The sequence below is a fragment of the Anarrhichthys ocellatus genome, unplaced genomic scaffold (genome assembly GCF_004355925.1).
Source record: "Anarrhichthys ocellatus isolate YVR2014 unplaced genomic scaffold, GSC_Weel_1.0 scaffold62, whole genome shotgun sequence".
Taxonomy (NCBI): domain Eukaryota; kingdom Metazoa; phylum Chordata; class Actinopteri; order Perciformes; family Anarhichadidae; genus Anarrhichthys; species Anarrhichthys ocellatus.
In genome coordinates, this window is record NW_022280092.1 from 170,844 (window position 1) to 185,245 (window position 14,402).

General features: G+C 44.4%; 3 protein-coding genes across 5 annotated transcripts in view; all 3 read right to left on the reverse strand.

The window, feature by feature from the left end:
- The window catches only part of uqcrc2a (ubiquinol-cytochrome c reductase core protein 2a), a 5,471-nt gene extending 1,091 nt beyond the window's left edge, over positions 1-4,380 (reverse strand). The window contains exons 1-12 of the mRNA XM_031872195.1: positions 4,071-4,380; positions 2,736-2,837; positions 2,476-2,625; positions 2,314-2,378; positions 2,160-2,216; positions 1,889-2,013; positions 1,351-1,448; positions 1,185-1,242; positions 719-814; positions 432-631; positions 268-348; positions 105-181 (exon numbers count right to left, since the gene is read on the reverse strand). Of these exons, the coding sequence (XP_031728055.1) occupies positions 105-181; positions 268-348; positions 432-631; positions 719-814; positions 1,185-1,242; positions 1,351-1,448; positions 1,889-2,013; positions 2,160-2,216; positions 2,314-2,378; positions 2,476-2,625; positions 2,736-2,837; positions 4,071-4,103 (1,142 nt within the window). The 5' untranslated portion in view covers positions 4,104-4,380. The remainder of the gene's footprint in view (positions 1-104; positions 182-267; positions 349-431; positions 632-718; positions 815-1,184; positions 1,243-1,350; positions 1,449-1,888; positions 2,014-2,159; positions 2,217-2,313; positions 2,379-2,475; positions 2,626-2,735; positions 2,838-4,070) is intronic.
- A 643-nt stretch (positions 4,381-5,023) lies between these two features.
- On the reverse strand, positions 5,024-9,758 carry LOC116397131 (kelch-like protein 20). Of its 3 annotated transcripts, none has more exons than XM_031872310.1 (12): positions 9,609-9,758; positions 9,088-9,395; positions 8,877-9,011; positions 8,606-8,797; positions 8,329-8,472; positions 7,661-7,847; positions 7,101-7,247; positions 6,874-7,002; positions 6,535-6,711; positions 6,319-6,447; positions 6,060-6,225; positions 5,024-5,786 (listed from the first exon to the last, which is right to left on the reverse strand). In XM_031872310.1, exons 2-12 carry the CDS (start codon positions 9,373-9,375, stop codon positions 5,630-5,632), a joined length of 1,851 nt encoding a protein of 616 aa, XP_031728170.1. In that variant the 5' UTR covers positions 9,376-9,395; positions 9,609-9,758; the 3' UTR covers positions 5,024-5,629. The 3 variants fall into 3 exon arrangements, with proteins under 3 accessions (XP_031728170.1, XP_031728168.1, XP_031728169.1); XM_031872308.1 differs by having other exon boundaries at positions 6,301-6,447; positions 9,609-9,756; XM_031872309.1 differs by lacking the exon at positions 9,609-9,758 and having other exon boundaries at positions 6,301-6,447; positions 9,088-9,602.
- A 95-nt stretch (positions 9,759-9,853) lies between these two features.
- On the reverse strand, positions 9,854-13,188 carry anks4b (ankyrin repeat and sterile alpha motif domain containing 4B). Its single transcript, XM_031872311.1, has 2 exons — positions 12,931-13,188; positions 9,854-11,814 (listed from the first exon to the last, which is right to left on the reverse strand). Exons 1-2 carry the CDS (start codon positions 13,089-13,091, stop codon positions 10,683-10,685), a joined length of 1,293 nt encoding a protein of 430 aa, XP_031728171.1. The 5' UTR covers positions 13,092-13,188; the 3' UTR covers positions 9,854-10,682.
- Between the last annotated feature and the right edge of the window lie 1,214 nt (positions 13,189-14,402).

The following is a 14,402-nucleotide window of genomic DNA, read 5'->3' on the forward strand; positions in this document are numbered from 1 at the left end:
CACACACACACACACACACACACACACACACACACACACACACACACGTTATTATTATGGTGCACGGCTGCTTCACCTCCATGTCCAGCATCACTCGAACTCACTTTGCTCTGGTGATGTCTGCGTCCGATACATTCCCCTCAGCCACATCTCTCACTTGAGCGATGGCAGCATTGATCACCTGCACACAGGACGGCAACAAGCAATTTTAGACGCAGTTTCATTCGTTTGATATTTCTTTAAAAAAGGAGTGAATTCAGAAATCACCTCTCCTGCAGAGCCAGCTTGTGCAATGGTGTAGACGCCGAACAAGCCGGAGTCAGAGTAAGAGGCGTTGAAGGCTGTGGCCTGAAAGACATCAGACATTAGGAGACAAACTCCAACACACCATCCTACGACAAACAAACAACACCGTACAGCTTGTAACTTACATCAAACGGCTGTGTGGTAGCTTTGGCGATACCCTGGCTCAGTTTGCTGGTGATGTTGGAGCCCCTCTTTACATGTGGCCCAGCTCCCAGGATCCTTTGCAGCACGCTGAAGGCATTAGCCTCTGCGCTGCCCGCCACACCACCCTCACTGGTGATCAGGGCGTGCACCAGGTCGTCATTGTTCTGCACCCGCAGCTCACCTACACGCAAACACAGACGCACAATAGCATCACGACAATAGATCTCAAAAAGGGGTGCAATGTCACGATTGAAGTTAAGAGTTTTACCTCCGCGGTACACGGCCTTAGCAGCAGGCGCTCCAGCCCCACTGCGGACACTCAGGAGCCCCTCGCCCATCTGCCTCAAGACGGAGTGCTTCACACCTGGACGCACGGATCAGACGAAACATTAACATGCACCTGAACTGAAACACGGCACTAATTCCCAGGATAGGAACATCCAGAATAGCAACATGTGCCGTCACTCAGGCATGCCGACACTTGAAGCGTTTGCTTGCGGGCTGAGTCGGCCTTAAGACATGTTAAAAAATCCACATTAGAGTCACCGCTTGCCTTTTGTGTTGACCTACTACCTCTCTGTCTTTGGACAGAGGCCTGATGACATTTCACATCAACGGGACTACTATGACTTCAGAATGCAGACTAAACGTTCGTAACCAAAACCTGACGAGTTTGTAAAGCAGCAGTGACAAAAACGATGCAGTCCGACTAGACAGCACTAGCGGATACTCACCTAGTCCTACAAGAGCCATTCTGCCGGTGGCGAAATTGTCCTCAACAAATGTCTGCAGCTACAAAAAGGACGATAAAGAAGGAGGAGAGGTGTGTATGAGCTGCGTACGCACTAACAAAGAATGAAAAGGCTACGTTAGGACGTCCCGCTAACTAAAGATTCATACCTGTGTAGAGGAGACACGGCCGACCATGTAGTCTGGGCAGTACAGAGAGTTGCACAGGGCATTCTTGTACGCTGCTTCGTGCAACTTCTCAATTACACCTGCGAAAGAAAACAGAAAACGCCCAAAATTACATAAAGCGTGCACCCTCCATTTCTCTTCACCTCTCCATGATACGGGTTAAATTAACTAATCACACCTCCAAAACATATACTCAAAGTTAATAACAAGAACAATTAAGACAGTTTGAAGTCTGACATTTTTTTACTGGGTCTTTAAGCATTATTATTATTGTTAACATGAACATCAACAGCCCGCTATGCGTCTACTTGTAGCTTTCAGCTCACCATTTTTGTTCCCTCAGGATTTAAGAAGCCAGTAAATAATGGACATGCGTTTGTCAGATAGGCCCAATATTGCTCCAATTCAGCTGGACAAAGGTGTGCTGACACACTAGCAAGAAAAACCCAATACAGCAATTTTAAGATACCATTTGGTTGATCGAGGCCAACGTTTTGCTAAAGTTTATTCCGTTACCGACCTATCTGAGGACACTGCTGAGCCAGAGCTTTGTCGATCTTCACCCTGGACGTCAGATCGTCCACCTCCCACGGCCGGAAGTCCTGAGCTGCGGTCACGTTGACCAAAAACTCAAATAATGAATCTCTGCGCACACACACACACACAAACAGACAAAGCAACGTTAAAACAAACACAAACAAACACACACACACACACACACACACACACACACACACACACACACACACACAGGAGTGAAACAACATCACAGACTTGACATAAGGACTCACAGGTGATCTCTCAAGCAGTCCGCAGTGTAGACGGTGGTCTCCCTTGATGACGTCACACTGGGGGTACACAGACGACCACACAGTTGGTTCAACGTAGTGGGCTACGGTTACACTGGTGTGTATTTATAGCGGGAAATGCACGTGTGTCACTGACCTCAGGCTGCCCCCCAGCGCTTCTACACCGCGACAGATCTTGAAGGCAGATGCACCTTTAGTGGTCTACAAAACAAACAAAAAGTTGTTAAGCCAAACAAAATGAGAGTCAACTGTCCCCCCAAACAGTGAGCAGAGAAGAGAAGACCCGTTCATAAATTACCAGGTTTGCCGCCAGTCGCAGCACATGAGAGACACCCTGGTTTTCCACAGTCTCGTACCGACTCCCGGCTTTCACAAACACGCCGACGCTGGACAGCGGGGAATTGTTCTCCAGTGATGCGATCACCAGACCGTTTGGAAGCTTGGACACCTGAAGAAGCCAAAAGAAAATGTTACAGAAAGCTTGTGATCAAACTCTAAAGATAAATAGGCAAGTTCAGTTTGATTGCAACCGCTGCATAGTCGAGGAGCGGCACCCACCTGGACATTTTGGGGAGGGGGAGGTGCAGGCAAGGCTGACGTGCGGCCTGCGAGGGGTTCGTTCAGAGCTTCGCTCCTCCTGGCAGCGGCATAGCAACGTTTCTGTGGGGAAGAGGAGACACCAAATTTAAAGACAAGCGACTTCCACTGTTCCTCGACTCAACCCGACAGTGTTTCCAGGGAGAAAGTGGAGCAGCTTTAAGCAGCGCACACATTTGTGTCCAGTTAACCAGCAGACTGGAAGAGAATGTACCATCTGGCAAGTGCTTCACTAAAGCAGGCTGACATTAGAGTAACATGACGTATAATGTTTCATAATAGCAGCTGTCACCTACCTAACTCTGCTTTAAGTACACAAGTGAGAGATCCCTCTACCAGTGGTTCGCTGAGGGGTCACCAGATGACCAACAGGAAACACTTGTTTGTTTGGCCAATAAAATCTTTTTTACATTATGTTCTTTTTATTCATAAATCACTTGATAAATGTACCACTTGTGGCCTCTAAAGGTTATACAGATAAGATAAGGACAACTTTCCGATTGACCTGGTGTCAACCCACACAAGATGCAACTACACAAGAGGTCTTAAGAAGACATTGTGACATACAGGGACAACAAACAACTATCTATTGTCTGGATTGTCAATGTATTGACTATGTTTACATTATTGAGTAATAATCAGTTTGTCAGTAAAGTGTGAAAAAAATGTCCACTTATGACATAAAAAGAAAAGCATCAATGAAACAGATTATGTTTGATAGTTTTACTTGTAAATCAGATTCAGTTTTAAATAAATAATGATCGTTGATGGCTCAACAGACAACAGTAACACCTGCACGCGGCTCTAGACACTGACAGCCTGTCGTAAAGAAGGGTTGGGTGTCCCAAAATGACCCGTATAACTTTAGAAACGTTACACTAAGGCCGCATGTACACGTGTCCCGTGAACAAAGTTTAAATATCTGGACGTCACTACACTATGACCAAACTAAGGGTGTAATTAATTCACCTCGAGACACCTCGATTAAAATACGTGATACGTGAGTTCAGAGATGACCTTCAGGTTGCATCCAGCTGAACCACACAGAGAGACGAAGCTAACGCGAGACAATAGACTATGTTACAGCACACGTGCCTCGCAGTATATCTGACATTCAGTGTCGTTAGTGAATGATTCGGGGACGTGTTACTAAACGTTAGACAATTAGCTAGCCACCTAGCGAGCTAACTAGCCAGCAGGCTAACTGTGGAGCTAAACGCGCTACACAAGCAGACCGAGAGTCCACAGAGTTTAGCTCCAGTAGGTCACACAGCTCAGACAAAACACGAGACTCACGGGGAGGTTGTTAAGAGACCGGATTCCTCTCATGACTCCAGAGTCTCTCCTTCAACGGTACAGAATGACAAGATATGGCGGCGGACTGACGTTTTACCCACAATCCACTGCAGCTTGCAGCCGATCAAAGATGACAGGATGTCAAGATGAACCGTTACCGCAGCTTCAAACTTGGTCGTGTCTAGTCCGGAACCAGACGCAGTTGTATCCGGACCCAGGACTTGATTTGGAATTTGGAATTATATACGATAGTGAGTTTATACTTTAACCGGCGCATCTTATTCAGCAGTTATGGCACTTGTTCAGCGGTGCAGGAAACACACCGACCAATGCGTTGTAAATCACATCAGGTAATGCAGCTCAGCCAATCAAATACGGGTATTCTGACAAGTTTCCTGACGGGTCCTGGGGTACATCCCGAAGGGTCTTGGGGTACATCCCAAGTCTCTTGTCATTTCCTCGATCCTCGCTCGAACAAATAACCGGAATTTGTTCTGCACCGCCATATTGACGGCCGTCCCAAAGCTCTTATTTCTGCTCTGAGGAGCGAGGAGGGATCTCTGAGGAGCCATGAGCGAGGACCCACCAGAACAGACTTCCAGGAAGCGTTTTAACGGCCGACACGCCCCCTCATTGTTCAGTCATGTGATTGGACGCTGCGATCAGATTGATGAGATTTTTTTCAACATGTATGGTAGCAATTACATTTAATTAATATTTCTAACGACGTAACCGACCCCGATTTTCATCATTCAATTAGAGGCATTTTCGTTTGGGCTCTGACTCTACCATGTCACTAGTTTTGCATATCAGATAGTCAATTAACAATTAAAAAAAATCAGGGCTCTTGTATTACACCATACATGTATTTGTATTTCTTAGGTTATGAGTTTGTTTTTTAGGCTATTTGTGAAATCGGAAAAAAAAGAAAGAAAAAAAACACCAGCACTCAGTTAAGAATTAATGTTTTTATTTATTAGAATCCACTCCATTTAAAGTCACTAAAGTTTATGACCCACATTACGTTACAAAAATATACTCAACATATTACAGGTGTAAGACAATCATTCGGAACGTACAAAGTTTCATTACAAAAACACTGCTCACGTTTAGACCTTTGAAAATATTCACAAGTAGATTCTTCGGCTCACAAAGCATCTTTTGACAGTGCAAAAATGTTCACCATTTTTTAAGGTCTTCTTCACAGTTCGTTGGCTGAGAAAACCTTCAAAGATGCGAGGTGCTCGGACATTAAAACAGCACCATAAACATCCATCAGAGAGAGTTTAGACTGCTCACTGAGTTGTCAATCAGCTCCTTGAGATTCCTGATGCGATGTTGGTCACCACGCCAAAAAGCCGGGACCCTAAGAGGCGCATTCCACAAGCAGTCAGATTAAAAACAGACTACCGTTTGGCACCAGTAAGCACTCAAACAGCGCTGAGCCAGGCATCATCTCAGTTGGCTGTTCTCCACAGCTCTGAGCTTTGTAGTGCACCGTCCCCGACTGAGGGCACAGAGAATGACCGTGAAAGAGTTCTTTAAGAAAAAAACGTCGCTCAGTTGTCGTTTGGCGTCCCGGGATAGCTGCTCATGTGGATGTCCTTCCTCAGCTGGAGAGACACGCAGCTGAGCCAGCTGCGACTGGTGGGCATCTCCCCGACGATCTCCCACGTGTCCGTCTCGTCGCAGTACCTCTCGATAGTGTCGTGATATCTGCACGTAAAAAGGTGATCAGCATTAGAAGAAGAAAGGCTGCAAATGTGTCCCGTCATCGTGTTTTTAATCCACAGGAACTAAATCAGGACCCGAAAGCACCATGAGGATTAGATAAATTAGTTGGATTTCAAACACGATTCTTTGAATTTATTGTTGCATGACTTTGATGTTTGAATGGATGCAAAAGAGGACACAAAAGGGAAACCGGTAGGTCCCTAAAATGGTTCTTGGGCTCCTGCACAAGCTCCTGCCCCAGATTGGGCCCCTCACCTGTCCCAGCCTTCTTCTCCTCCCAGGACGTAGATTTTGCCATCTACCACGGCAGCACCGGGCCGGTAGCGTCGCTCTGTCATTGGGGCGCACATGGTCCACTGATTGGTCTTCGGGCTGTAACACTCCACCTTATCGGTGTTCTCTGTCGAGGCATGCCATCCACCTGGGAGAGCAAAGGAGATGTTGAACTTGATTTCATGAGAGTGGTTGTTGTGCACTATAAAGTGTGTTTACAGACCTATCACATAAATCTTTCCTTTGAGTGTGCAAGCAGCTGAACCAGAGCGAGCGATCTGCATGGGGGCGACCTCCGTCCATGCAGTGGTCTTGGGGTTGTATACCTGAGCGAGGTCTGTGCCGTCGCCGTCCTCTAGAACTGCACCACCTAGCGGGACAGAGTAACAGCCGGACTAATCAAAAATCTGTAAATCCAATGAAAAACACAACCTAGTGCATAGCCCGTGTTTCCTACCAGTGACATAGAGCAGTCCGTCCAGGGCCACCACGGCAGGACTCGTGACGGCCATCTTGACAGACTCCGTGAACTGCCAGGAGTTGTTGTGAGGGTTGTAGCACTCCACCGAGTCCAGACGAGAGCGTCCCTCCCACCCCCCCACTGCATACACGAAGCCGTCCAGCATCACCAGGCCTGAGCGTGAGGAAGATTAATCCAGTCACTGATGATAACAACTTTCTACATAAACAGATAAAACATAACAATAGAATGCTCCAGTTAAGAGCGACACTCGTAGGTTTTCATATCAGGTACTTGAGGACAGAAGAAGTGTTTGTCGTACGGAGACTGCCTTACCCAACTCGGAACGAGCGACGTTCATGGGAGCCGACTCCATCCAGGAGTCGAAGCGGGGGTCGTAGCGCCACATCTCTCTGCTGGCCGAGCCGTCGGGAAACTCTCCTCCCGCCAAATACAGCGTGGAGTCTCCAGAGACGGATGGAAAGAAACATGTCACTGTCTGAGCGTAGCTGGTGCTCCGTCATGAATGAGTGTTAATGTAATCAACGCTCACGTTTCCTCACCTGACACGACCAGCCCGTGTTTGCTCACAGCGAAGGGCAGGCAGGCCAGATTCTTCCACTGGTGCGTCACAGGATCGAAGCTCTCGACGCTGCGCAGCACCACCTTGTCGTCCTCTCCGCCAACCGTCACTATCACTTCAGCTGTCCCTGTTATGGCAACAGGAGCAGAGAGGAGTGAGCCGAGGCCTTTGGACCACAGACTGTGGCTCTGGACCAGTAACGTAGTAGTGTGTGTGTAGGGCTGCAACTTGTGATTATTTTCATCATCTTGTATTTTTTGTAGATTGTCTCACAGTCACTTAGACCTCCTTTACACCGTACAATAAAATCCTCAATGCGTTTTTGGTGCATTTACACCTGTACTTCCATGTGGTCACTCACTACCTGATTGTAATTCCATCACCCTAAAACACATTATAATGCACGGTGTAAAGGGGGTCTAAAATACAAAACTATAAAGTGCTAATTTTCCAAGTGTAGCCAAAGTGAACACAGTAGATTGACAGATGGACAAAGATGCAGCCTCTACCCTTAATGGAAACGCATGCGATGTTGAGCACCTGTGAACCTGCGCAGCCTCGCTCTGGGGCAGTAGAGCTCTCCACGGCGGTCCTTCAGCAGCATGTAGTCCTTCGCCTCAGAGATGAGCTTCTGGCAGCCCTGGTTCTCCTTCACCACATCCAGAGACTCGATCACGTCGTGGAGGTAGTACGGGCTGATGAGAGGCAGCCGGATGTGTTCGAGGACCTTTGAGGAACAACAGAGATCTGATGAACCGCCACGGTGACAACTATGATTTCTTGTTAGAAAGTCACAGATGGGACAAGATTTCAGGAAATTACTGGTCATGTAAATAACCCCCATGACAAAGCACAACCGATCGCTTTTCACTTTGTCGTATGGATTAAACAAATGCAATTTCATGTGTTAATGAATGAGTTTTAGGAGGTGCTGGTAGGTGGATTTACCTTTGGACAGAGCCAGGCTAGCTGTTCTTTTGTGCTAAGCTAATCAGCTGCTGGCTGCCCCCATCTTCCCCTCGGCAGGAACACAAATAATGTCCCAAAATGTTGAGTCATTTTTTTTAAATATTGAGCACCAAATAAATACACGGCTCCTGCTCAATACTCTGCTGCAATAGATGCTTGTGCATCAAATTGAGAGAAGAGAACCGTGCGCATTATAAAATGGATGCAAGCAGACATACCTGAGCTTGTTCTGAACTGACCTTCTCAAAGCTCTGTCTGCGGGAGGAACATTTATTCAACCACGACATGGCGGCCTCAAACACCATCTCCTCTTTAGGCACATTTAGGAAATCACTGGCAATGATTTCTGTCAGTTTGTCCACACACAGAGACAGGAACTCCTCCTGGTGGACAAAAAAAAGAGACATGGAAAAAGTATAAACTGTAATCAACTGTCCAGAAAATGCACCATTAACAAAATAACATACAGCCCATGACAAAACATATCATAACATGCGTCCTCCATCAGCTTCTCACCTGCTGAGAAACACTGCTGAAGTGCTCGTGGATGTAGTCCATGCTGAGTTTCTCCAGCACCTTACAGGAATGGGCCTCGGCAAAGCAGTGAATGCCCACACAGTTCATCTCGTCCATCTGACGCTTCATGAAATGGCAGCAGGCTTCTCGCACGTCCATCACGTCCAGCAGATTAGCTGCTGCCAGCAGCGCCTGGGACCAAATGAATCAAAGTTTCAGAAAACGCACTCTCCAGAAAGAGAGGATACGAGGATAAGAGCAGAAGCTTTACCTGCACATTTGCTTTAGAAATGTAGACCTCTGATGTGTAGGCGTAGCTCACCAGCATGCCAATCATCTGAGGCTCAACTCCATTGATGGCAACGCGCTCCTGTTTGGACTCTATCAGGTCAGTGGAAAACATGGCCTGAAGGAGAAGGAAAACAACCACAACTTATACCACATTCATTTAACACCTGCACTCCTGAAGCTGCGTTGTTTACCTGGAAGTAAGAGCTGAAGGAGGCCAGCACAATGCGATGGCAGGGGAACTCCTGTCCTCCACAGCACAGGGTCACATCACAGAAGGCGTTGTTGAGCCGCAGGCTGTTTAGGCCCTGCAGCACGGTGTTGGGGTGCCTGGCCTCCACGAACAGGTAGTCCTCGCCGGTCAGAGAGGCCGGAGGGGCGGCAGCAGCAGCGGTGGAAGTGGCGGTGGGGTCCTCCTGGAAGAGGAAGTTCATAGTGGACGACGAGGGCAAACCGGCGTGGACGGCGATTATTTCAGCCATGCCTCACTTTGATAAAGAGCCTGGGAGGTAAAGCGGAGGGATACGAGACATGACAGTTAAACCAGTTTGGCCATAGAAGCGACAAGGCGGAGAGACCATCTGAGACCGTTTATTAGCTCATTAATGAAGCTTAACGAGCCGTTAGCTCTCGAGTCAAAGTAAACCGTCGTTTCGGGAAAACACCAATCGGGTACAGACGGGTGAGAGTAAACGTTCATCGGCTGTAAACATACCTGTTGGACACACTCGTGACCGCAGTGCGAGCACCTCTCTCTCTCGCTCGCTTTCTCCACACACACACACACACACAGTTGAGTCAGACGGTAACAAACTACAATTTAAAGCCTCTCGTCGGAAGTCCCGCCCACAGGTCAAGAGCCGTTACCTCGGAGTACTTCCGGCTTCGCTTCAGCTCCTGCGCGTTTATTTAATTGAGTACTGATTTCTTTCGCTGTTGTAATTAAAGTTATTCAACGTCAAGGTATGATTATAAAACAATTGTATACAACTTAAAGAAACACTTGACATTATGTTTTATATATGTTGTTTATATGTTTTGTATTTTCTCATGTTATACTTATACACACATGGCAGTGGCTATGCATACACTTTTCCAATAGGTTATGCCTTATTTTGTTTAAACAGCATCTTTAATGCTTGTTTAAATGAGCATCTCGTTTTGAACTGTAGAAGAATAAGATCCAAATCTGGTCATCACAATTCTTTATGCTGTGAATGTGCGTTCAAATTGATGACTTTTCTTTCTTTGCTTGTGTCTTCCTCACTTGAAGACCAACATTTTGTCCCCAAATGGAAGGTGAGTCCTCACAATGTGACTGTGTGACCAGACCTATGTCCCTGCAACATAGTGAAAACTAGGGGACACATACACATCTTATTAACTTGGAGACGGTATTTTTTTATGTTTCATTTATTTGACATTATGTTGTCAACTGCAAAAATTAGTAAAAATCAGCCACTGACTTTGTTATCTCATTTATGGATCAAAACATCTCTTGTTTTTATCTATACGATGATGTTGTGGATTTCAGATCAAGTCGCTGGAGGTCATGCCGTTTGTAAATTGGTTGTAACATGGATAATTTTCTATTAACAGATTATCGAAAAAATGTTATGGATTAGAAATTTGAAACTTTACGCTGTAGAAATTGTTGTTTAGAGAAACAGTTTGCTGAATCATCTTTGTTTTATTCAGAAAAATCAAACTATTGGCTCTATTTACAAAAAGTACAGACTCATTTTAAGCTTCAAACAGGATTATTAATCCCTGGTAATGTTTTTTTAGATCACAGGCCGCTGTCCTTCATGATGCCAGGAGTCTCCAATGTGTTCTTTCTGCGAGCAACAGCTTCCAGGATCTTCTTCCTGGGTCCCAGCTGGATGCGGATGCCTTTCAGGTCTTCATCAGAGCAAAGCATCAGCGCCTCCAGGTCTAGGTGTTCTCTGCTGAATGCAAGGGCAAACTCTGGCAAGGAGATGGCGGACAAGAATGCATCCAACGGTGAGGTTTCCTCATCTTCATCATCATCCAGTCCCAGATCTTCCTGATCCCAGGGCAGATCAGCATCGCCATTCCCCTCAAAGCCTGCTCCGCCTTCCTCGACCTCAAACAACTCGTTCTGAACGAGGTAGCCGAGACTTTCGTTGTTGCCGCTCGGGATGTCTTCTGACTCCAGCCCCATTTTCTTCATGAAAATCAGACCTCCAAGACCGGGCCGATTGAAGATGGACTGTTTGACTTGGCCTGGCTCGTCATTGTTATAATCTTCGAAGCCTCCCATTCCGTCTTCATCTGACATGCCCTCGTCCTGCTCATTGAAGACATCCAGAAACTCTGGCTGCTCGGACGCTCCGCTCTCCTGTTTGAGGAAAATAACGTTCCCGTCCCCTCCCGACCCCTGCAGTGTGCCTTTATCTTTCTTCCCAAGCTTCCTCTGGAGCGTGCCTTTAACCCTGGCTGTGAGGGAGCCAGATTTATCAGCAGCAATAAGTTTGGAGAACTGCTCATTGACTCCGGACACACCGCCGTCTGAGAATGCCGATGCCATGCTGGCCTCTGAGACAGACCCAGTACTGTCCGCTCCACGCTGCATTCTGTCCATCTTGCTCTGGTGCTTCTTCTTCACCTTCTCGCAGAGCTTCACGCGCTTCTCCGCTTCTTTGATGGCCTCCTTCTTTAGATTGACGACCTTCTTTGGGTTTTGGTTGGTCTGCTGTGAGGCGGCAGCGTCTAGGAAGCGCACGCAGTCCATGCGGTCACGAGAAGCAGCAACGTCCATGGCTGTGTGGGAGTCATTGTCCAGGGCAAAAAGGTTGGCACCAAAGTTGACCAGGAAGCTGAGGATGTGCATGTGGCCGTTAGCCGCAGCGTGGTGCAGCGGCGTGTTTCCCCAGATGTCACTCCGGTTGGGGTCTCCTCTGTATGACACAAAAGATATATTAAATTTTAAGTAATTATCTGGAACTTTTTTATTTCTTGCCACTCTCTATCACTGATTTCTACCATATCATAATAATGATTCTTCCTTTATCCAGTTCATACAGGTTTCCAAAAAAACATTCATCAGATTTTAATTTTTTTATTCGATTTGATTCATCTGTGGATCTACAAAACACACTTATTAAAGGGACAAAACGATCAAATATTTATTCCAAATATGGTCCTAAGAAGTGCAAACCTAAAACACCAGATTCAAACAATAGAATCTTGAAATCAAAAGTACATCGGTGTAAACTTATAAAAAAAGACTGGTCACATAACTACACAAAAATACAACAAAAATAGAGTTCAAATACACGCATTTCCCAAAATGTCAAAGTATTCTTTTAAATGTGAGGTAAGAATTTGACATAAAGTCTTTCATATACAAAATATAATCACAACATAATAACTAAATAATATCAAGCAACCTAATAGGTAAACTATTAAGATTTAAAGTCCTTCTGTGCCGTGCCTCATCGTCACAGCCATAAAAGTGCAACAACTTGTCATAAATCCCACAGACCAAAGCGGAAAAAAGCTTCTATCAATTCTGGCCACGTAGGTTATGCGTGCGTTACGCCCTACTAGATATCACACATTTTCTGAACCAAATTTTTCAGTAAGAATGTTGTTCTAGATTTAAGCCTGTCTCTTGTTGTGATGAGTGAAGGCAGGAGGTTGGGGTGGTGGGGACAAGATAAAGGGCTCTTTTGTTGCAGACTTTCTTTGGCTGATTAAACATTTGGCTCATGCTCATGGGGGAATTAAGTTTTAGCTCATTATATTATGGTGAAAAACGTGTTGGAAAAACCCAGACGAAGCCAAATAACTGTTAAGGCATCAAACACATCACTTTTCAGCCATTATGTTCTATTTGGTTTAGTTTAGTTTTAGAGCATTATACATTATATTATTAATACAATATTATCGTAGAATTTGCCAAAAACTAAACAATTTCTATAAACGTCAGAGAACTGAGGTGATAATCATGGAGATAAAGTTATCTATGTGAAATGAAGCCCAGGAGGTAAAGAGGAGTGTAACATGCTTACTCTCTGCTGCATATGAGCTGAAGCGCATCGATGTGTCCATGGAAAGCAGCGAGTAAAGTGGGAGTCATGCCATCCTCATCCGCAGTGTTCAGGTCCTTCCTCGTGGCCTCTTTTAAGAGGTCCAAGTATCCATCAATCGCTGCTTTGTGGTACCTAGACATCTCTTCACCAGAACAGAAAAGGTCCAAACAAATCTGTCGCTTTCTTTCACTCTTTCCTCCCACACGCCAAACAGATTCACAGAATGACTCGACCGCAGACCCGAGCAAACAAAGTGGTCACTGGGCGTCAACGGATCCGCAGCTCAGAGCAAATAAAACAAAAGCAAAGTCCAGTTCACTGCTGGCAGCTGCACAATTTAGCTACAGCTCGAGATCATCATCAAGCGTCATTTAAAGCTTGATTATTAAGTGTGGTCACAGCAAGATTTCCAGGTGATAAGTGTAGTTTTGAGTCACCTTCTCTGCTACTTTACAATACTTCTTTTGACTCTGCTACATTTATTTCTACAGTTAGTACTTACTTCACTGATTAAGATTCACAGAATGCAATCATTGTATAAAATATGACACTTTATGAGATATTAAAGTGTTAAACAGTGTATAAAGTAAAGTTAAAATGACCTTCACCTTGACCTGCTACAGTATTAAAGTAAGTTTAATCAGTGTAATGTTATATAAGTAATATTATCAGTGGTGAAGATGTTCAGATCTTTAACTAAAAACAAACAAAAAACATTTCAACAATCATGTCAAGTTTTCTTCATTCAGAATTAAATTCAAGTAAACATATCTACAAAATGCTCATTTGCAGAATTATCATTTCTTATTTGTATTATGTATATGATATTGGATTAATCCTACTTATCCATAACCATATAAGCAGTATTTTAATGTTGTACATGCAAAGTTGAAGCTAATTAAAAAAAAATTGTAATACTCTGTTAAGGTAACTATGTGTTTTATTTGTATAATATGAATGTAAAATTATTGTCTGCAAAGTATCTTGAACTATAGTTGTGAAATAAATCTATTGGAATTGAAAATACTTAAATAAAGTACAAATAAGTAAAATCTAAGTAATACTTGAGTAAATGTATTTACTTTGATTACTACTTTTGCTTGAATAACAGATCTCAATCATACTTTCTCCACTGGGGATATTAAATATAAATATATATATATAAAATTTAAATAGTTCATATTCATTTGTCGTTCCCTCCAGGCTCTTGAAAATAAATCACTAAGCACTAAAATAATATCTTTCGAAAGACACAGGTCATGTAGATTTGACTGATTTCAATTCTTATTTAAAGAGATGGATGTATATTTCATTTTCTTGTTTTATTAATAAGTAAAAACTTGGACTTACTGAACTATTCAAATATGGCATGACAATTAGATATGTCAAAACATAAAAAGGTAATATCTAATTATATCTTTTATTTGAGCTAATAATTCAAATTTTATGTT

What these genes read in the sequence shown, in the direction of transcription:
- LOC116397131 (XM_031872308.1), bottom strand. Translation starts at nt 9,375, where the DNA reads ATGGCTGAAATAATCGCCGTCCACGCCGGTTTGCCCTCGTCGTCCACT. An exon ending in GCAGACAGAGCTTTGAGAAG is followed by an intron (nt 7,848 to 8,328) that starts GTCAGTTCAGAA and finishes TGTTCCTCAAAG; the next exon opens with GTCCTCGAACACATCCGGCT. An exon ending in ACACGGGCTGGTCGTGTCAG is followed by an intron (nt 7,003 to 7,100) that starts GTGAGGAAACGT and finishes CCGTCTCTGGAG; the next exon opens with ACTCCACGCTGTATTTGGCG.
- anks4b (XM_031872311.1), bottom strand. Translation starts at nt 13,091, where the DNA reads ATGTCTAGGTACCACAAAGCAGCGATTGATGGATACTTGGACCTCTTA. An exon ending in CAGCTCATATGCAGCAGAGA is followed by an intron (nt 11,815 to 12,930) that starts GTAAGCATGTTA and finishes TGTGTCATACAG; the next exon opens with AGGAGACCCCAACCGGAGTG.